At 42.9% G+C, this 20,785-nt stretch overlaps 3 protein-coding genes across 9 annotated transcripts; 1 reads left to right on the forward strand and 2 right to left on the reverse strand.

The window, feature by feature from the left end:
* The first annotated feature begins 674 nt into the window (after positions 1 to 674).
* On the forward strand, positions 675 to 11,463 carry LOC106743755 (tudor domain-containing protein 7). 7 transcript variants are annotated; one of them, XM_014617929.1, is made up of 18 exons: positions 675 to 1,563; positions 2,352 to 2,490; positions 2,652 to 2,764; positions 2,953 to 3,173; positions 3,370 to 3,518; positions 3,792 to 3,897; positions 3,982 to 4,257; positions 4,330 to 4,488; positions 4,579 to 4,920; positions 5,003 to 5,203; positions 5,279 to 5,536; positions 6,544 to 6,789; positions 7,344 to 7,694; positions 7,785 to 8,005; positions 8,458 to 8,653; positions 8,745 to 8,857; positions 8,941 to 9,092; positions 9,524 to 9,771. In XM_014617929.1, exons 2-18 carry the CDS (start codon positions 2,417 to 2,419, stop codon positions 9,769 to 9,771), a joined length of 3,426 nt encoding a protein of 1,141 aa, XP_014473415.1. In that variant the 5' UTR covers positions 675 to 1,563; positions 2,352 to 2,416. The 7 variants fall into 7 exon arrangements, with proteins under 7 accessions (XP_014473415.1, XP_014473416.1, XP_014473418.1 ...); XM_014617930.1 differs by having other exon boundaries at positions 676 to 1,563; positions 2,337 to 2,490; positions 9,524 to 11,463; XM_014617932.1 differs by lacking the exon at positions 2,352 to 2,490 and having other exon boundaries at positions 676 to 1,803.
* A 71-nt stretch (positions 11,464 to 11,534) lies between these two features.
* LOC106743700 (60S ribosomal protein L7-like) lies at positions 11,535 to 13,527 on the reverse strand. Its single transcript, XM_014617800.1, has 6 exons — positions 13,432 to 13,527; positions 13,100 to 13,220; positions 12,816 to 12,991; positions 12,460 to 12,707; positions 12,024 to 12,121; positions 11,535 to 11,710 (listed from the first exon to the last, which is right to left on the reverse strand). Exons 1-6 carry the CDS (start codon positions 13,440 to 13,442, stop codon positions 11,600 to 11,602), a joined length of 765 nt encoding a protein of 254 aa, XP_014473286.1. The 5' UTR covers positions 13,443 to 13,527; the 3' UTR covers positions 11,535 to 11,599.
* A 119-nt stretch (positions 13,528 to 13,646) lies between these two features.
* LOC106743702 (jouberin-like) lies at positions 13,647 to 20,395 on the reverse strand. The gene is made up of 7 exons (XM_014617801.1): positions 20,315 to 20,395; positions 18,693 to 20,208; positions 17,747 to 17,892; positions 17,055 to 17,411; positions 16,234 to 16,389; positions 15,267 to 15,715; positions 13,647 to 15,059 (listed from the first exon to the last, which is right to left on the reverse strand). Exons 2-7 carry the CDS (start codon positions 20,191 to 20,193, stop codon positions 13,967 to 13,969), a joined length of 3,702 nt encoding a protein of 1,233 aa, XP_014473287.1. The 5' UTR covers positions 20,194 to 20,208; positions 20,315 to 20,395; the 3' UTR covers positions 13,647 to 13,966.
* Positions 20,396 to 20,785: the final 390 nt, after the last annotated feature.

Here is a 20,785-nt window from a genome sequence, read left to right on the forward strand (position 1 = left end):
TTAATACTCAGAAAGAGAAGAAGAAAATGTTTCATATATTATTATACAGTATGTTTGGTATGTTGCGGACAACTGCTCATGTGAAGGTAGAATGAGTTAAACTGCACAGAAAAGTTCTCTACCATTTCGTAAACAATCACGCAAAATTTTGAATTATTAATTATTGAAAATGGTCATATATAGGAATATTTTTAATTAACAACTAGGACATCTGCATGTTATTTCCAAAATGTAATGTAAAGACAAAGGACTTTTTTGTTCAGAGTGGCTTAATCTACAAATATATGATAGCTGTTATATCTAACGACAGGTTCAAGGTTCGAAGTTCAAGATTCTATATACTGATGTGTGTCGCCAACATAGAGAAAATATCTTCTTTCAATTTTGATAAAAAAATTCAAAAACAAAGCAATTTGAAATTTCATTATGAAAATGATAACAAGAAAACAGGACATTTCCGGACCAATATTGATGTTCTTTTTTCCTGTTTTTGGGTCCACCATCTCCACTTCTCGAGCGATTGACCTCCACTTTTGAAACACCTTGTATAATTATATGTGATTATACATGGAAAATTTCTTCCCGGAAAAAAATAACTACGTAGTAGGAATAAGTAAAATAAAGACGGAAAATAAGGAAACTTAAATGTAAATAAATAAGAACAATTACATAAATACATCGAATAAAATACATAAAATAGAATAAAATTAAAATAAATATAGAAATGTCGAAGAGCACTGATAAATTTCGAGTTATAGGCAACAAAAGAATCTGTCATAAGGAACTAAACCTCGGGAGGGGAGGGGGACACGTTCGATACTTGCATTTCTTAATGTTCACACAATCACGACAATCCGAAATGTCAGGAAGAAAAGGATAGAATTAAGAATGAACGACGAGATCAAAGAGAAAGCTAGGTAATCCGTCGTATCCGCGATTCAAAAAACGCGCGTCGCGTATCGCGAACAAGCTGCGGCTTGATTTCGCGCGGCGGGAAAGGCCCTCTTGTTCTTTCTCATCTTTAATTGAGATCTCTCGCTTCCGCGATGAGCGCGATTGGTCGGCCGGTAGCGCCGTGCGACCCACTTCGGCATGCCGATAGGCCGTCGTGGCGCGCGCGGTGAGATAGAGTGAGACAGCACATTCCTCTCTCTCTCTCGGGCTGCTCCTCGGTAATGAAAAAAAAACATCTCCTCACAGAACGTCGGCAACGATCGCCGGGAGCAGTTGTGCGATTTTGTCTTCGCGAGGTGGCAGCGTTAATTATCAAAAAGCCGAGACAGAGAGAATATAAAGAGGATACAGAGTGCGACAGACGAGCGTTCCACAGCCGTGGGCAAAAGAGAAGTTTGAGAGTGTGACGGGGAGAGATAGACAGAGTTTGAGAGTGTGACGGGGAGAGATAGACAGAGTTTGAGAGTGTGACGGGGAGAGATAGACAGAGTTTGAAAGAGAGAGAGAGAGAGAGAGGGAGAAGAAAGATTGTGATCACGCTCGACTTGTCGCCCAACATACGAACGAGCGGGATCTCGGCCGCGCGGGAGGAGGAAGAGGCGGCGGCAGGTACGTTCCCTCACGTATGTGTCCCCTATTTGCGATGGCCTCGATTGACTCGGCGCGTTCGGCGGCTCGATTGTCGGAAAATTCAGCCGGCTAGGAGCGAGCAGGACGATGAAAGACGACGATCGAGATAATAACGGACAACCGCGTCGTGAATCACCACATTTCTCACGATTCGCCTGATTATCGGGCCGATCTGTTTCTCGTTATCGGGCGAGCGACCGCTTTAGACCTTGGCATATGGTAATCAAGACGTGAACAGCTTCCCGTTGCAAGGGCCGACATTGTTTACTTCCCTCGGCTTGTCGGCCCAAACGGTGCGAAAAAGTCACTCGAATCTCAAGGACGAGAGGAATTTTTTGCATTGTTCGCATTGTCGCTCGCTCACTTGATTAGTCACACGTACATACCGGAGTCCTCGCGGCAACTATATGTGTGCGCGCGTGTATGTGTGTCTGTGTCGTGTAGGAAGTTCGATGTAACGTTACTTCAAACTACTTGCCGAACCGTCGGACTCGGAGCCTCTTTGTTAGAATGGACAGAAGTCCACTTATCAACCAGTATCAAGCGTTGACCTGATATCCGACGTGTTATATCCGCAAAATAACCGTGAAATTATGCGCATAAACAAATAAAAGTTAATGTTCTGATGGCGGAATATCCGAGCCGCAAAGCGGACCGAACGTGTGAATTGCGTCGAAATGCTTTCCCTCGCTTTTCTATTTCCTCGTTTCCGTCAGACTTAAGTAGAGTGCATGTTTTATTATGCATAACAGAATACATTTGTACAGAGTGACTTTGATTGCATCATACACAAACGAAAGAAACCAAGCAATATAGCGTAATATTGTGGGTAATGGAGGATCGGATAGTATCAATATTTATAGTATTCAAGCAATTAACTTCACCCAAGATAAGACTGGAATCCAAGTTCGTATCAGATGTAAATTGTCGTATTAATATACCGGCTAGTTCTTGAATATTCGAGAATCCTGCATATCTGAATATTGACAAGATTAATTTGTAGAAACCAGAGGTTGCACATTGTAATCATACATGATTGAATGCATTTTTTTCTTTCTGTAAGATAGACTAGGAGATATTGCGAAAGAAAGTGGTAAAATGGATCAGAACGAAATTGTGAAAATTTTGCGGTCATGCCTGATATCATGCAAAGGTGGTGTAAAGTTGGACAATTTAAAGGGTATGCACACGAAATTATTATAAACTATTTTAATGATAAACAAAATATAACTGTCACTTCTACATTTGAAATATAATACTAATGATTGATCTTTTTTTTTCTTTTTCTTTTGACGATTCTTTCAATTGAGTTTGCTAGTTTCTGTCATTTTTGAGAGCTATGCAAAAACTACCTTCGTTGCTTTACAGCGGACTATCACATGATCACGGGAGAATCGTTACCCTACAGAAACTTTGGGTTCTCGTCGATCGAAGCCTTCATACGTAATATATCTGATATTACGGTGACCAGTAGGAATGGAGAGTTGTATGTTGACGCAGTACCTTCCAGGACAACTGCTCACCTTACGAAATTAATTTCTCACCAAGTCCAGCGGCGAAAAACACGACGAAAACCACAAGCCAAAAAAGTAATTAATGTTTCGTATTCTGTACTCTGATAAATTTGTTGCCGTTTATGACGTCCCATGATATTTGGACAAATATCGTAACAATTTAATCGTTATTATATGAGTTACTTCTTTTGTCCTACTTATATAACATGGCAACGCTTAAGACTGGGTCACATTTGTAGGAGTTATCGTTGTCTATGAAATTAATTTCCAGTGGAGTCCTCATCGATACACACCTAGAGGCTACTTACCAGGTTTTAAAAATTACACACCTCAGCCTGCAAAATATACTAATCCAAATCCTCCGCAGCCATTCACTAGATCAACACCGGGAAAGAGTAATTTGTACACGGACTTTAGCAGGTTAGTTGAGAAAGTGGATAAGCTTTGGGAAGTACACAGAATTAAGGTAGTTGTAGCACTGCATTTTCAATGAAGCATCAAAAGGCCATTCGTAAATTCATTACTTATCAAGCAAAATTACGTTCCTATACATTTATTTCACTACCTAAATAATAAATATTAATATAAATAAAAAATATAAAGACTCATTACTATCTTAAACTTGTAAATTGCAGCTCTTTTAAAATATGAGTCACACTTTGTACATCTGCTACGAATAACGTAATATTTCAGACCTACGCCACTAATGGAAAACATAGTACAATGCCCGTTTCCATTGCCGCGCAATAACGAGAAACCAAGATTCGCTCTGGACACGCCACAGGTTTCACCGAGCAAAGTGAGTGTGCAGATCGTGAATCCCTCCAGTGGCTCGACGTTCTCTCGGTGACATCGCTCACGTTAATCGTACCGACACTTGTAGAGACTGAGAGACAAAGCGAATCCTAACGTACCATCTTGGACGTCGCATCAAAGCTTTAATAAACCTAAGACCTTTGACGAAGGACCGGGGACCGAGATATCAAGCCCGAAAGCAGTGCCGCAGCAGCAGCCTGTGATAAGTTCAAAACCAAAGACTGGAGAACAAAAACCCTCGAAACTAAGCGATAGGCTCAAAATCACTTTTCCATTGCCAACAAATAATAACGGACATGCCTATACGCCCGTTATTCCACCCAGCGTTCCACAGGTTCCACAGGTAAGAGTGATCAAGGAACCGTTCAGTCGAGCGGCGTCGGATCTCCTCTGCAGAACCGAAATGTCTTTCTAGTTCGTACATCTTCAGCGTGGTACTTGTCCCGTCAACGATCCGCGGAAAGAACTGATAGCTCGCGCCAATGCGTTGGATCTACAGTTGCCGATGTACAAGATGTACACGAAAAAGGAAAGGTCCAATCCAACGAAGATCACGATTTACGCCAGCGTCAAAGTACGCCGTTTGTGTTAAATTTCATAACTCCCCTTCTTTTTGCACTCATTTCGCTATTTGTTCATCGACGATCCCGGCTGAATTTCACAGGTCGGAGCCCATACATTCCATACCTTCCCGGAAGACGCGAGATCCGAGGAAGAGGCTGAGAAGATCGCGGCACGTTTGGCGCTGACTAACCTGGCCAAGGAGTCGTCGAGTCCCGAAGTGACCACCGTGGACGTGAAATTAGTGAAAGAACGCATACTAATGATCATAACCAGACACCATAGCGGCGTCTTCATGCATCAGTTGCCGGCGTACTACAATGAACAGTATGGGGAAGCTTTGCCATCCGATTGGCAGAGGATAATCGAGGAGTGCGCGGATATCAACAAGGAGAAAGGCGTCGGCAATTCGACGATACTCTGTCGGTCCGACCCAACCGCGAAGGTAACGCACTTTTATTTTTCCGCGACGAAATTGCCCGCTCACAGAAACCTGAAGCGTTGTGCTCTTTCCCATGTGCTTCCAGCGACCGGAAGTTTACTCACCGTCTCATGAGGCGCATCATGAGATTAGCTCTATATCCAGCGAGAAGATACGGTTGAGCCCGATCGGACCCGTCGCGCCGGATAAACTAAAGATACCCGAAGCTACCCTCTGGAACGTATACCCAACATGCGTCATAAGCACCGTCGAAGTATGGGTCCGGCTTGTCGACGATGACTACAACGTAAGTGGATTGTCTCCTCTGTCGTCTGCCCTCGCTTTTTCTCTCGTATGACCGTGGGTCGCGTTTTTCCCCCAGGATAATTTCATCGACATGACCAACGAAATGGCGGAGTATTACCGTCAGATGAAGGAATCCGTCCCGACGTCGACGTGTGCCATCGGTGATTTCTACGCGATCTTTGAAGATGAGGACTGGCACAGGGTACAATGCATAGACTTCGAACCGAATGACGGGCTTGCTACGGTACATTTCATCGACGAGGGCTACGAAGATCAGTATAAATGCGACGTACTACTGCCCTTGGACAAGAAATTCTGCGTTCTCCCGGCTCAGGTATTATTTTGACGAACCATGTTGATTTATGACCGCATCCCAGGCTATGTGAACCCTCTGATAACTATGCAAGATTAGAACCACTTCTCTCACAGGGATCTCCAACGGAATGTCGACCGTGTTGATTTAGTGATTCTCGTGTTACAATAAACTCATTCTTTTCAGCTGAGCTAGAGAGAAACTTGAGAACGGGTCGTTTTTCAGGCAACTATCTTTCCGATATATTTTTTTTGAAAGTGTATATAAGGACCTCAACAGAATGGTTGACTTGTAATTTTAAGACAATGTTTTATGTCCTGTATTTTTATCTAAATTATCATTTATTTACCTTTGTTTTTTATTATATATCGGTTCGTTATCAATAACAAACAGAACGGCTTTTTAGTTTAAGATTTAAGACACAAGAGGGTTATTACGCGTTACTCAAAGACAAATATTAAAAATATATAACATTATTCTGAACCGATGAGCTATTCTTCTAAGGCCTGAAACTACGTTAAGTTAGACAAGGAGCGACGATCATATTTTTTTGTGTTTCTTGTATAATATATATTATTTATTTTTTACTTTTCCTTGAGAAATACAATAGTTTTGTAATTATGAAACCTGTGAAATACGCAGAAAACTAAGATATTTGGCCGATATGTCATGTAGAATCGTAAAATAATTTCAGAAATAACGGATCATTTTCTAACTATCTCAACTAACACGATCGTACGACTGAAAAGTGACTCGCTATTTCCGGAATTATTCTTGCGATTCTACGTGACATATCGGCCATATATCTCAGTTTTTTTACACATTTTCACAGATCAAGATTACGAAATCATTGTGTTTTTACATTGAACTGGGTTGCTGTTAGAATGAAGCAAATGTATAGTCTAGCATTGAAAAGAAAAGGAACGGCGTTTTAGTGCAGTAGTACTAATTCAGTTGAAAAGAACAGATCTATATATCGTCTAATATTAATTAATGTCATTGTCATGCGCGTTTTTTCTTCGCTACAGGCGGTCCGTGTGGCTCTTCAAGGGTTAGAGGAACTGCGCGATTACAGCCAACAAACTATCGCGGAGATCGAGAACCAGCTTATGGAGCGAGTGTTTTGCGTAAAAGTACACAGCATAGCCGCCGATGAGGAAGGCACATATGCGGTGGTGTCATTTTTTGACACCAGCGGCGAAGATGACATCGATGTGAACAATATCCTATTTGAAAAGATTATGGACAATATTGCCGCTACGTCCAAATCGAATGTAATTAATAATCTCCATTTAGATTTGTTCGTTTGTCAATTCTTGTTTTTTCATTGCCACGGTTGGGAAAGTTATCTCTTAAAGATAACTCATTATTGTTACTCATTTTAAAGCAGACTCGTTACTCGAGATGTAACGAGTTACAAATTTTATTTTGCGAATTTCTACTTTTTCGTTTTTATGATTCGCTGCCGTCCATCTAACGTAGATGTATTTCACGTGTGCGAAGCAACGATTATATTTGTTACTGTTGTATAAAAAAAAATATAATCGCGTTATCATGATCGTTACTGAAAAAACAATGTTAACGGCGACTTCCCAATGCTGTTTTATTCGATCAAATTTTTTTCCTTCTTTTCTATCCGAGACGTATTAAGTAAGAGGGCGATATTCATGGACGGATTTTATATTTAAGATCGTTTCATTGTCAGATACTGTACATCTTATTTTACGTCCTGGCTACGGATCATCTGAAGATGAACATAAGACAATCTTAAATATAAGAACCGACTATGAATACCACCGGCTTAAGACGTTTCTCTTGTTACAAGCAGGCAGGACAGTTCGTCGAATTGTACGTCACCAACATCGATGAACACGGGAAAGTTTACGCGCAGCTCAACTCCGTAGCTAGAACGTGTCTGCTGAATCTCATGAACAACGAGATGATGGCGCAGATACCTAGGAACGTCCTAATGAGCTCTGCTGTGAGGGCGATCGACTTCACGAAGATGTACTTCGTGCAGTTGGACTCGCAATGGTACCGGGCTAGAGTAACGGACGTTCAAAACGAGTCTTTGATCACGGTATTCCTGGTCGACCTGGGTCGGACAGTCACAGCGTTGCGAGCAAATTTGCTGCATATGGATAAAATCTCGAAAGTTCTGCAGAGCATTCCGCCACAGGTTGGTTGAAAGATCAAGATCAGAATTGTTGATATTTCGTTACGATAAAGTCGACCAGATTTGCACTATGTCATTATTTTGTGTACACAGGCGACGCAGGTATTCCTGCATAATATAGACCAATCGATGTACGGCGAGAGGTTCGTGGTAAGATTCAACGAACTAGTCTCGGACACCGATTTGCTGATCGCAAAGGTCGTCCGAGTGACCACATCCGGCGTTCCGGTGGTGCAAATTTTTAAGAGGGTCCAGCCGAGCAACATGTTAGCTTCCATCAACGAATCGTTGATTCATGATGAGGAATTGACAAAGTGAGTGAATACTTTCGATTCCTTTTCAGACTGTGTTGTGTTCGAGAAGTATGCTATCAGCACTATTGTTTCATCCTTGTGCATATCTAATGAACGATAAGGGTAGGATGACGCAATAACAATGATAATATGCAGCTCAATCACAGCCTTAGCCTATTTTTTCTCACGATTTCCTCACGTTAACTTTACGGCTATTTATTGATTGTTAAAATAAAGGCACATTTTTCGGAATATTTAACAAGTATCACTTTATGGATGTATCGTTTTATTTCAAAATATTCTGCAAGAATTCTGACTAGATGTTTTCTCGCTTCGCCCGTCATTAATCAAGATGACTTCTGCGAGGAAGCGGGAATTTTGAGAAACAAAAGAGGCTTTAGCTTCATCCCGAGAAATACATTGCGTATAATTTCCAACGTCCATACCATCACATACCACTGTTACATTTCCAGGTCTAATGAAGACGGCAATAACAATATCAAGCCCAAGAAGCGGTTAGAACGCAAGAACTCGCGAATCCTGGAGTCGGGTAAATTGAATCCGCCCATGATTTCGGACATCGGTCAATACTTCGACGTTCACGTCTCGTTGGCCGCGCATCCTGGGCATTTCATTGTTCAACCTCTGGATAGTATGGGCAGCATGAAGGTATGAACAGTATTGATTAATACCTGTATTATCTCTCCTTTATTCCCACTCGTTCGTTCGGACTTCCAATGAATTCGAAATCGTTTTCCAGACAATGATGAGAGAGCTGCAGAAATGCTGCGACGCGTACGAAGGGCCGGAGTTGGAATCCGTCGGCGAAGGAAAGCTGTACGCAGGGAAATGCATGGACAATTATTGGTACAGGTATGTGTACGATCAGCAGTTGCGGGATGAGGTTTTCGTCGTCGGCCATCTCGGTGTGACGTTCGTTTCTTTTTTTTCTCCAGAGTATACGTTACAAATATTATTAACGACAACATGATATCTGTGTACTTTTGTGACTTCGGGGACGTAACGATAGTGCAGCGGAGCAGGTTACAACCTTTGAAGAGCGAGTTCCTAGAACTGCCTTATCAAGCTGTCAAGGCAAAACTCGTCGGTAAGAATGAATAGTTTTTTCTGTCCTTTTCCCTCCTCCTCCTCCCAAGCCTTCCACGAACATATCTCATAGCGCGAGAACGTTCGAATCGTTTCATTAGCCGTGTTCAACAGAGAAGAAAATTCGATGAGCGATGCTAGGAATGTTCGATTCTGAACCGACTTTTTAGAAGGTCGATTTTTCCTCACAAAAATCGAATTGATTAAAGCGACTTTTTTGCTACACCAACATTCTTAGTGTGTTTAACGATTATTGTCTGCGATTGGAGTATTCTTTCAGATCCTTGACAGATCCGAGAGAATGTACCAATCAGGATCAATAATCGCTAAGCGCTTCACTGAGCTATTTTGCTTGCTGAACACGAGCATCACCGAGATGAGATTCATAACTTTCTTCTTTTTCTCCCCTTTTCACCGAAACGCGCGACACAGGAATACAACCGATGAACACTGACTGGACCGTCGAGGATTGCGTGAGATTCCGTGATCTGGTACTCTGCAAAAACTTTGTCTCCATAGTGGTCGAATCTATGTTCGACCACTTGTCGCCGGTTAACGGTACTGTGCTAGGACTAAGATTGATCGACGTTAGCACCGATAAAGACATATTTATCGACAAGATGTTAGTCGAAGAAAATCGTGCCAAGTGTATCGAAGGGGAAAGTATTCCTCTTAGCTAGCTCGTTATGATGATTGAGGATAGACTGAAGTGTCTATTTTCGTAATAGTACGTTACCCTTTTATAACGACACGGTGCTGCACGCTGCGCACGCACATTATAAAAGGGTAACGCGTAAACATATTATAGACTGCAATTTGTATTTGTTGTATCCGAGGATTAGTTTCATCCTCTCATCCCCTTTTTTTGTTAATAACACAAACCACGGACAACATTTTGATAGTGAAGAAGCATAGGTGAGGTTTATTTATCAAGAAAACGCTTATATTTTATTCTTCTGTAAAGACTTCGGTCTGCGATTATATCCATACATCGTTCTGTTGTCGGTTCACTCAAGACATTTGCTGTTGAAGTTGTAAAGTGTGTAGTTTATTTACAAAAATGTCAAGTTTTATTAAAACGTCTTGTTGTATTTTTGATAACACTATTAGCTCATAATAAGTAAGTATTCCTATCAGTGTTACATTATTATACTTATCTTTTTTTTTAGTTCCTCCGTTTCCTTTTTTGTTCACTATTTGAAGAAAGCAGTATATGGTTGTCAGACAAAAGACAAAAGATATTGGCTGTGTGTAATACTATGCATATGTTATTCATTAACAGCACATTCCATGTTTAAATAAATATATATACATATACATACATACATACATACATACATATCTGTTTTATATTATATATACAAATATATCACATCATACACACACACATACACACAAATAGATTTGCTTATATGAATCAGTCAATACGAGAAACTTGTATATGCATGTATAACAAATGCAACATGTTTGCAGGGGACGTGTTTTTCAGTCCCACCTCGTCCATTCTAACAATAATGAGAGAAAAGGAGAATATAGAGATATCGAAGTTAATCTTACTGTTCAACCTTATATTCTTACCTTACATTTTATTACAACTTATATTGTTATACATTCATTTTATCACAACTTATATATTTTTTATTTATAAATAAGTCGCTTCTCATACACACGAGTGATTTCCCGCAAAAGCGAACGAACCAAACTTACATTTTGCACAGCACATTTGTATTTTATACATCGCAACGTTACCTACTTCCTAATTATAACGAAAGTTCCGCCCTACTGCATACTTTTGCACGATGTCTCCGATCCATTTGTTTCACCAGTCGTGTCAGTTGCATCTCAGAGATGCCGCGGACGATCGCAGTTTGGACGTGTCAAATGCGCGACACAATCAACGAGTTTAACATCGGACGAAGCGTCGAAATAGTTGGTACAATTTCTGAGTGATGCCATATAATCAGGTAGCACATCATCAAGTACTATTTTTTTTCTGGTTCTTCATAAATCAAGTTATGATTTTTTAAATTGAGAATCTAACGATTACATTTGCCAAAGTTTTGTTCAATCGATTCTAGACTGCAAATTATGAAATATTTATTACTCAGGATGTTATTTATAAAAATGTGGCGATACTGCATAATGGGTTGAAGAGAAACAAGAGTAGTAATATGACTTCCAACTAAAATAGATTAAATTTTTTTTTAATAACAGTTTTGTTACAAAATTAGATATGTGTTCAAAATAAATTCTGAGGAGAAATAACAATGAATGTAATCGTGAATTTTTAATGTAGGTACTGAGTTGTCAGAAGCTACTATATATATATATATATATTTTTTTTTTTTTACTGGCTACATTAGTTCGAGAAATGTATACACACACACTAATCTTAAACTAAAAAGGGAAAAATAAAATAGAACAGAAAACAGGAAGGCACATATGTACATAATATATAACAGAAATTTAATTTTGAACATAGCAGCTTATTTATGAAAATCTTTGAGTCTACACCATCTTTCTGAGAAGTTCATTAATTTTATCCTCTCGATTTCCGAAGTCACCACCCTCTACGTAATGGTTAGTCTTCTTACGCCATCCGCCATTCGGTGTATTGAGCTGGAAAAAAAATAGAAAAGTGATTTTTTGATATAACTATACGATTTAAATTTTACCGTGTTCAGCTACATATAAATTATCGAGATACAAAACTGTTAAATGCTACAAATTTTCTCTCTCCACCTTGTGTGAATCGAGACAAAAATCTTTGAGCTCATCTTAGATTTGTAATATTAAGACGATACAAATCGGCACGAGGAATTCTTATTGCTCTTCAACATAGTAGGAAGTTAATAGACTTAAAATTATTCTACAACTGTGCTTATGTCGTAACCATAAGATACTGGATTATATTAGATTCTTTCAGTCATACCTTGAAGGGCCACAGAAAATTGCTGGCATATTTAAATTTCGGCCCGACAGTGAATATCTCGTGAATTAAATCCTCAGTACAGATGATGCCAGAGTGACCTAAGCGACAAACATGGTCCATTAAATCAAGCTGCTATGTGATTGTTGATGAGCATTAAGTAATACTACAACTGTTAAGTAATATTACAACATGTATTCTTGTGCAAATCACTGTCAAATCTAAATACAATAATTATATCGATTTTTTCAGAAAACTGCCCTGTTAATTTTTGACAAACTGTAAGAGAGAGTGTCCCTGTGTAGACAACACTCTCCTATAGATTTCTCAAGAAATTATTTTCAGCAAATACAGTATGTGTACTAATTATGTATCGCCGATGGTGTCTCCTAATTGTAATTAATAATTTTACACAGGTGTTAGAAGTTGCTTTAATAACCTAGCTTCTTCTCAATGATGGTATTGCTGGTTATCGGTACACGTTTGCCGTCTATCTTGGCAAATCCACGTTTGTACACCAGTTCACGAACAGATTTCAAATTAGGGTATCCCCACGTGACGTAAGGCTCGACAATACGTAACATATTGACCGTCGCCTTGTTCAATTTAACAAAGATGCCATTGTTAATCTGTTTTAGCCGGAACAGATGTAACACCTTCCGTACCTTTGGTGTAATTTGATTCACACTAAAATGAGGTTGTAATTAAATTTCGCTTGCATTAAAAAATTCCAAAAACTAATGTAGATTTGATCGATACTACAAGTTTTTACATTGATATATTGATATTAATTACCCTCGGATACGGATGAGAAATGCAAGATGTGCTTCCCTGGATATGTAGTAATTTCCACGATTCTTAGCCTGCCTCATCAATCTTATCTCGTCTCTCTCCTTTTGTCTATATTCTTTCACATATTGTTCCGCCCTCTTAAAAGTTTCTTTCCTTTTCTTATACCGATTCGCACGTTGCTATAAAAGAAACAATATGTCATGCGAAGTTGAAAAATTAAAATAGTCTATAATATGTAGCTCGCATATTGCAAGTGAAATTCTTCGTATGATCATATAACAACATACCTTAATAGATAATTGCAAGCGCGCAGCATTAAATGCTTCACGGCGTTTCCTCCTCTTCAGGACAGATTCCGGCACTGCCGGCAGTTTGTTAGTGTTTGCCAACGAGGCAGTCTCTTTCTTTCTGTAAAATTCAGAAAAATGTAAAAATGTTTCTTAAAACGTGTGCATGTTTTAGTGGACCAAAGCACTGCATTGTTTGCTTCGTCGAGGCGAAAGTATAAATTCATTACTGTTCACGCATTTTTAAAGAAACAGTGTGACATTTTTGCATGTTTGATGTCATAGTGTTGATTAATGCAAGCAAATTCATCCGATCTGCTCCAATTACTTACGTATCCGTCATCTCTCTGTATGGCAAAAGAACCTAACCTCCGCTGCTTCACGTCACCTAACTTCACGCGCGGAAACTTGCTTGTCGGCCAGTTTCCTCCGCGTAGCGGAAGTTACTGAAGTAACGCGCGCATTGTCATTTGGTGAGTTCGAATTCGTTTGGAATTCGCGGGTAATACAATAAACATTTTGTTGTATCATTAAATATAATTTTTATTCGAAATACTAATTAACGGGCGATATTGTTATATAAATTTGCAAAGGCCACGGCAATTAGCGATGAAAGATATCGCCGCAAAACAACTCGCAGAAATGCTCATTCACGCGCACCTCGACCGCCGTATATGAAATTAACATGTGCTATCCGAATCCGTTGTTGTTTACAAGGTGAATCCGCCAAATAAAATTAATTATTGCGGGTAGCAGAGAAATTAAGGAAATTGAATCGCTGATACACATGAGTCAGAAGAACAAATCAAGTTTACATCTTACATATATATATATATATATTTACAATTCGTACATCGTTAACATTATCTATTTCCTAATTATAACGAAGGTTCCGTCGCTACGTGGCGAGCTGTCGCTCTTGGAAGTCCGTTCGACGGGATTTGGGAGCTCTTCGACATCGATTACGACATTGTCGGCAAATCGACGCGGCGGCTGTTTCATCTCGACGTTCTCTTCGTACCCCGTACTGCTCGTGGTACGTGTGTCGAGTCTGTTCAGCATGCTTTTGCCTGATGTCTCCGATCCGCTCGTGTCAATTGCATCCCGGAGATGCAACGGAGGATCGCGGTTTAAACGCGTCGGAAGCGTGCCACGATCCTCGAGTCTGAGATCGGAGAAGGCGTCGGAGAGGTTGGTATGATTTCTGGCTGGTACCACGTAATCAGGTAGCGCTTCATCAGCAGATACCGCTTCTTCTTCCGGTTCTCCGCCGACCAAGTTGTGATTTGAGTCGCGACTTGTAACAGGCAATTCACCAGGAGGTCTTCGCTGCTCCGAACGTCTCATCATGTACGCTCGTCGCATTCTTCTGTATATCCTATCCGCGATGTCCTTCCTTCGCGCCTCTGTGTCTTCTCTGAGCTGCTGCGCGGCCGTTTCGCGCAAGAACTGCGGATCATCGACGGGCCAGCGTTCCACCCTACGCTGTACCTCGTCTATGTAACGCAGATCATTGGGAGGTTGTCCCCTGCGTCGTTCACGAACTCGGGCGATCGCTGGTGTGACGTCGGGAGGCTCGTCAGGTAAGGATCGCGTCGTATACGGCCTTGGCGGCCGTGCGTTCCTTAAAGAGCTCGCCGATTCCGGTCTGTGGTACCCATCGTTCAACTGATCTCTCGGATCTCGCGTTTCCGCTGTGATCGTCAGACCAACGTCGCTGTTACTCACGTTATTGTTAAACCTTAACACTCGTGCCGCCGTTGGACCTCCGAAGCCGGAGTATGCGAGGACGTGGTCGTACGGATGATAATCCACACACGTGACCGCCCGGTAGTCACGCCCGCTCGTGTATTTCGCTAGGTGTTCACCGGTCTCCAGGTGCCAGACGTTCAACGCAGAATCCTCGCCGCCGCACAACACCAGACCGCCGCACGGCGAGACGCACGCTTTCATCTGAACTCTGTAAATTGACACACGCCTTACAAAAAAGTATTACGGAATCCAGACCGAGCGGGGTAAATGTTTTCACTTCAAGCTGAGCATATATTAAGCGAATGCAAACTTTCGTTGTTACAGTTTGAACAATAGGTACGTCATAACGAATCCGGAGAACGTTTCGGATTTCGCCGATTCGCTTTTAATTAAGTTGGTTTATCAAAGAACGTGCCTCTGATTGTTCAGCCCGTCGTATCTCTGCAGGACCACACCAGTCGCGAGGTCCAGCATTCGCAGACCGCTGTTCCTCGAGTGCACCAAGAGTCTGGACTCAAGAGGGTGTAAGACGATCGTGTTGATGACCACCCCCTCGATCTCCCGGACCTTTATCTTCCTCGCGATGCACCACTCCCGCTTCGTCGGCATCTTGCCGTTCCTTCGTGCCGACCAGACGATTATCGCTCCCACGCTGTCAGCCGTGATCAAGTCACCGCTCTTTTGAAACACCAGGGAGTTGACGAAGCCCTCGTGACCCTCCAGCTCTTGGCACAGCACTCGCTCCCGCGATCGCTTGTCGCTCGCCCAGACGCGCGTCACGCGGTCGTAACATCCCGTCGCCACGATCGTCGTGTTGCCGGGGCCATACTTGGCGCAATACACGTACGCAGGATGCGGCAGCATCTGCAAGCGAAGACGATTCGGCGACTTGAATGGGCGAGGATTGATCTTACTCGGACGATTCTTCCCGGAGGAGCCTCCACAGAGAAGAATAATTTAGCTAATTTTATGCTGTCGTAGCAAATGAATGAATATACTTGGATATAAATAGATAAATACATAGGCTACTTTTTAAATACCACCCAACATTTCGGGAATTAATTTTTGAGGTCACTTTATGAAGAAAACGCCGTCACACAAACCGTATGTTCATTTCCTTATAAAATGGCCTCAAAAATCAATTCTTAAAATATCGGACGGTACTTAAGAAACATTCTATGCATTTATTTATTTATACTACGATGACATAAGAAATTTGCTGCATAAACAATTGCCCTCTGAATGATTTTTTTCCGTGTACCTCATCGTTAAGGAAGGTTACTTTGAAGTGTCTGCTTTATTTTCTCCTATCCCTTCAGGATTTGCATGGGAAATTGGTGAGTTCAAATGATGTTAAGAAGGAAGTGTCTCTATCTGATTACCTCGACGTGTTGCACAATCCGGTTGCGAACATCCCAGACGCGCGCCGTTTGATCCGCGGACGCCGACAACAGACAGCGATCGTCGCTAGACCAGTTTAGAGAATAGACGAAGGTCTTGTGGCCGGGAAATCGCACGTGGGTCTTGCCGGTTTCGACCTGAAATCGGCGACGATGATCGCGCGAACTTGCCGCAGTGTTTCATCGACAGCGAATGCACGTCGAAACATGAGAATTTTTTACAAAGAGAGACCGAGTCAAGTTGGCTCACACAACGCACATCAACCGTGTGTTTCTTTCGAGAGGAACGGTAGAAAAAGAACTACAAGATTTAAATATTTATCGTCTCTATAGGTATTTGAACAAAGTAAGGAATAACAAACGTCTTCCTTCTTTTTTCGTTCCCTTTTCCTCATTCCTGGCTTTGTTTGGGCGCACTTGAAGGGGAAAAATGCTTTATTCAAGTAAATATCTACCAAAGAATAGTGGAGTAATTATCTCACTTGGATTAAGTAAGTATTACTTGAATGTAGCACTTTTTCTTTCACCCATAGATGAATATTTCCATTTCGCGATCCCTTTTCCTTCCGCTGTTTCTCTCGCAATAATTACACCAACGAAACGCATGGTCGGCACGACCCTCGGCTCAACTCGCGCCGGTCTCTTCCCGATAATTTTGCGGAACGCAATTTTACGAGTTTTTCAGGATGATATTCTCGGTGTTCGATTACAGAACTTTTCGACAGAAGTTTCGTTTCCGAGAGATAATTCCCCCACATTCCCCGCTCCCTATAATGATGATTAATTTTATTCGGCGGATTCACCTCGTAAACGACAACGGGGTAACTGTACTCCTCGGAATGGACGCAAGCCAAATACTTGCCGTCGCTGCTGAACGCCACGTAGAAGCACCCATTTTCGCTTGTCTCCGTCTCGAACATCCTGTCGTTCGGGATCTTGCAAGACTGGGCGGCCAAGCGCGCCCATTTCGGCAAACTGACGGCGGTCGAGGTGCGCGCGTACGAATGTTCCTGCGAGTCGCTTCGCACGTCGGAGATATCCTTCGTCGCTAATTGCCGGTACAGCAGAGGTTTGACCTTCGGCGGTGACACGGAGGTGACCGTTACGAAGAGACTACTTGGATATTTATCCCTGTTGTTCGATTGCCACCACGTATACACCTGTATGCACGCGCAATGCAAGGAATCAAATGTCGCAATGTCGAGTAGTTGCGTTGTAAATTTCTTCGAATGAAATCCTATTAGAGAAATGCTCACTCGAAACTGAAGAGTGAATCTCTCACGTGTTCCACAAATGGCGGGGTTAAACTCTGATTTTCATAAGTTTGGAAACTTCATTCTAAAAAATTTTCAATGATCAATCACAATCGATTATTCTCCCTACGGTCAAATAATAATCAACTGTGATTGGTCAATTTTCTTACTGCTTAAATCTTGCTCCTTACGTTTTTCTGTGTGCCACAGCCCTAACTTAGCGATAACTAAACAACGGGTACCTCGCATGTGTGCCTGTCGTATTTCTTAAAACTCCGCCTGGGCTTGTAAAGCTGCAATCGTACTTTCTTGTCCGTGTGAAGGGTGTCATTAGACCCTAACGGCTTGAGAAACGCCCAGGCTATTTTGCTCCAACATCCTTCGCTACCTGAAACCATGAAGGAGCACATGTCGTTTATTTATAGCAAGCACGTGAAGAATCAGGAGCTCTCCCTAAGACTCGAAATTAAGAATAATTTTCAAATGTATCTCGTACTTTCTGTCGGACTTTGTAAATTGCGAAGTCACACATATCATCAGGATCGTCCACTTTTTTCAGTTAGATCGATGCATTGCACACGCGCGGTAAATGAACTTTACAAATGTTCTAAGAACGTTCTTTTCTCTATAATTTCACTCTAAGTATTAAATTATTCATGGCACCTTATATATTATTTGTTCGTTCTGTCTTCACGTAATCTTAATTTTAATTTTATCCAAATGTTCTGTAATTAGTCAACGATTAGATTTTTTTCTTTTATGCATTCTAAAGAGTTTTTCTCGTAAATAAAGATGATTATTACTATTATTGTTATTATTATTATTATTATTATATTATTATAAGTATATGAATTTCTTTGTGTACGATATTCTTTGTTTATTCATAGAATATCCGATTCTAATATTTTGGAATCAAGAATATTCGTATTTCATGAAAATATTCATAGAATCTCTGGTGAAGATATTTTACTGAAAATATAATGAAATTTTATTAAAAACGCGTTAAAAATGTATTTCATTTCACTTTTCATCGATTTCACAATACTTTCGGCAACATATTTCCATCAGGGATACTTTGTGCTACCCGGATAACAATATGACATTCAAGGACCCAACGTTTCCGGCGTGAAAAAAAAACGACGAAAAAGATTGCGTAGCCGTGAAGAAACTTGCCGAATCTGTCGTAGCTGAAGCTCGCCTCGGCGAAGCTCAGCGGGTCTATCACCTCGAAGAGGATCACCACCTGGCCGTCCCCGTCGCGTCTCGTGATCGCGTCGAAGTCGTGCTCAAAGATGAGCTCCTCCTCCCAGACCGGTATTATCGAGCGGTTCTCTCTGAAGTCGAACTTGCCGGTGATCATCGGCTGCAGGAACACGCTCGTGTTCTCGCGATCGCCCGAGTTCCTCAGATAATTGCCCGTGCGTGCGTCTACGATGTGCACTTTCACCATCGGCCGCTTGGCGTTCGCGTAATCCGCCTCGAGCAGGTCCGTTCTGTGAACCGTCACGGAAATGTACCTGGTCTCCGCCTCTTGCCGCTTGTCGCCCTGCTCCTTGTCCTCCTTCCCCTGCGTCCGCTTCTTCCTCTTCTTCTTCCGGAGCCTCGTGTCCGCCTCGGCATCGGCGATGGAACGCGTGTCTTTCGCGGACGGACTTGCCTTATCGTCGTTTGGAAGAACGTCCTTCTTCCTGAACAGAGATCGTTCCCTCTTCCTCAACGACCGGTCCTTGTCGCTCGTCGACGTCTCCTCGTAAGTGATCGAGCTCGACTGAAGGTCCGTGACCTTCTCCAGACTCGACGACGAGTTCAGTTCCCCGGAACTGTTCTTTCTACTACCCGAGGACCTGCTGGAACGAGCTTCGCTGTCCACGAGACGGTCTCGTTTGCTTCTCACGCTCACCTCTTGAGCGACCTTCTTCAGGGAGCCGCTGGACGTCCCGCTCGTCCGCGTCTCTTCGACCTCCTCGGCGTTCGACGAGCGCTCGCTCATCCTCCTCATCTCGATTTTCGTGCTGTCGCGCCGGTGGTCCGTCTCGATCCGGAGAACCTCCTCGTTCTCCACGAACGCCGAGTTATCGAAGAAGAAGACGTCGCGTCGCACGTTGGTCCGCGGTGCCGGAACCGGTTTGTGCGTGTCCTCGTCCTCGTCCTCGTCGATCAACGGGGACTTGCTGCGCGTCTCAGGTAGCCGGATCACGCTGGTGTCTTTGGCCCAGCGTTTCCGCGGCTGCCTCCTCGAGTTATCCTCCGGCTCGCTCGCTGCGTTGACGGTGCTCCACTGTTTCCGCCGGCGTGGCTTCACCTCGGGCATGGCTTCCTCCGGCGTCCTGACGCTCCCCTGCGGCGGCCCGATCTCCTCGATCAGGTCGAACGACTCCAGAGTCACACGATCGCGCGTCTCGTCGAGGCGAGTCCTCGTCACGGCGACGCGGCGATCACCGCGAGGCACCTCGACGCTCGCCCGCCTCGAGGACGAACCCTTGGAGCCGTCGGATCGTTCAGATTGCTTAGCCTCTTTCTCGTCGGAGGACTCGGGGACGCTCTCGATGTCGATCAGCTGCGAGGCCTCGTTGTGAACGTCCACGACGACATTCACCGTCGTATTCAACGGCGTCGCACTCTCCGTCGACTCCTCCAGGAAAGACGACACGTGTCGGGATCTCTTCAGCATCCTGCCCCTCGAGGCCATCTTTTCTTCGACTCTCTGCGGCGTCGTCAGGGTCGGCAATGAGTCGACGGTGGTCGGCGATTAAGGTCGCTCGAAAGGAAGTATCGCGTGCGTTCCACTTGCGTATCGATTCATCACTCACCGTGCGAACGTGCTTGCCGTAGCTCGTAGTCGCCGAGCAGTCGCGATCCCGTCCTCGTTACCGTCCTCGTCTCCGTCCCGGTGTCATTCTGATCCATCGAGCGGGTGGACGCGTCGCGACCGTCGTTACTACAAACAAACCAGGTGCCAGGTGCGCCAGGTGCGCGACTAGTGTAGAGGCACTTTGTGCACTCCCATACTTGATTGTTGTCGCGGGGAACGTCGGTGAATCGATCGATATGGCGGAAGCGTACTGCGAACGTATTACTACTAACTTCACCGTTTGGGACTCGTCTTCGTGTGTCTCGCCCACTTCTCCGGGCGAATCTCACGTTTTCAGTAAAGCAGTACAGAAGGCACGCGCATCTAGGAGGAAAGAAAGGAGATAGAATGAAGGGAAGGGCAGAAAGGCAGAGAGAGAGAGAGAGAGAGAGACGAAAGATATATGTATATATAGATATGTAAATTTATT

Source organism: Dinoponera quadriceps, unplaced genomic scaffold (assembly GCF_001313825.1).
Source record: "Dinoponera quadriceps isolate SergipeBrazil2010 unplaced genomic scaffold, ASM131382v1 scaffold690, whole genome shotgun sequence".
In the NCBI taxonomy this organism is placed as follows: domain Eukaryota; kingdom Metazoa; phylum Arthropoda; class Insecta; order Hymenoptera; family Formicidae; genus Dinoponera; species Dinoponera quadriceps.

What these genes read in the sequence shown, in the direction of transcription:
- LOC106743755 (XM_014617929.1), top strand. Translation starts at nt 2,417, where the DNA reads ATGGAGGATCGGATAGTATCAATATTTATAGTATTCAAGCAATTAACT. An exon ending in AAGATAAGACTGGAATCCAA is followed by an intron (nt 2,491 to 2,651) that starts GTTCGTATCAGA and finishes TCTGTAAGATAG; the next exon opens with ACTAGGAGATATTGCGAAAG. An exon ending in TGCAGAGCATTCCGCCACAG is followed by an intron (nt 7,695 to 7,784) that starts GTTGGTTGAAAG and finishes TTGTGTACACAG; the next exon opens with GCGACGCAGGTATTCCTGCA.
- LOC106743700 (XM_014617800.1), bottom strand. An exon ending in GCTTGCAATTATCTATTAAG is followed by an intron (nt 12,992 to 13,099) that starts GTATGTTGTTAT and finishes TTTCTTTTATAG; the next exon opens with CAACGTGCGAATCGGTATAA. An exon ending in CATCATTGAGAAGAAGCTAG is followed by an intron (nt 12,122 to 12,459) that starts GTTATTAAAGCA and finishes TTTGTCGCTTAG; the next exon opens with GTCACTCTGGCATCATCTGT.
- LOC106743702 (XM_014617801.1), bottom strand. Translation starts at nt 20,193, where the DNA reads ATGGCCTCGAGGGGCAGGATGCTGAAGAGATCCCGACACGTGTCGTCT. An exon ending in CTTCGCCGAGGCGAGCTTCA is followed by an intron (nt 17,893 to 18,692) that starts GCTACGACAGAT and finishes TCATGGTTTCAG; the next exon opens with GTAGCGAAGGATGTTGGAGC. An exon ending in ACGACAGGCACACATGCGAG is followed by an intron (nt 17,412 to 17,746) that starts GTACCCGTTGTT and finishes GCGTGCATACAG; the next exon opens with GTGTATACGTGGTGGCAATC.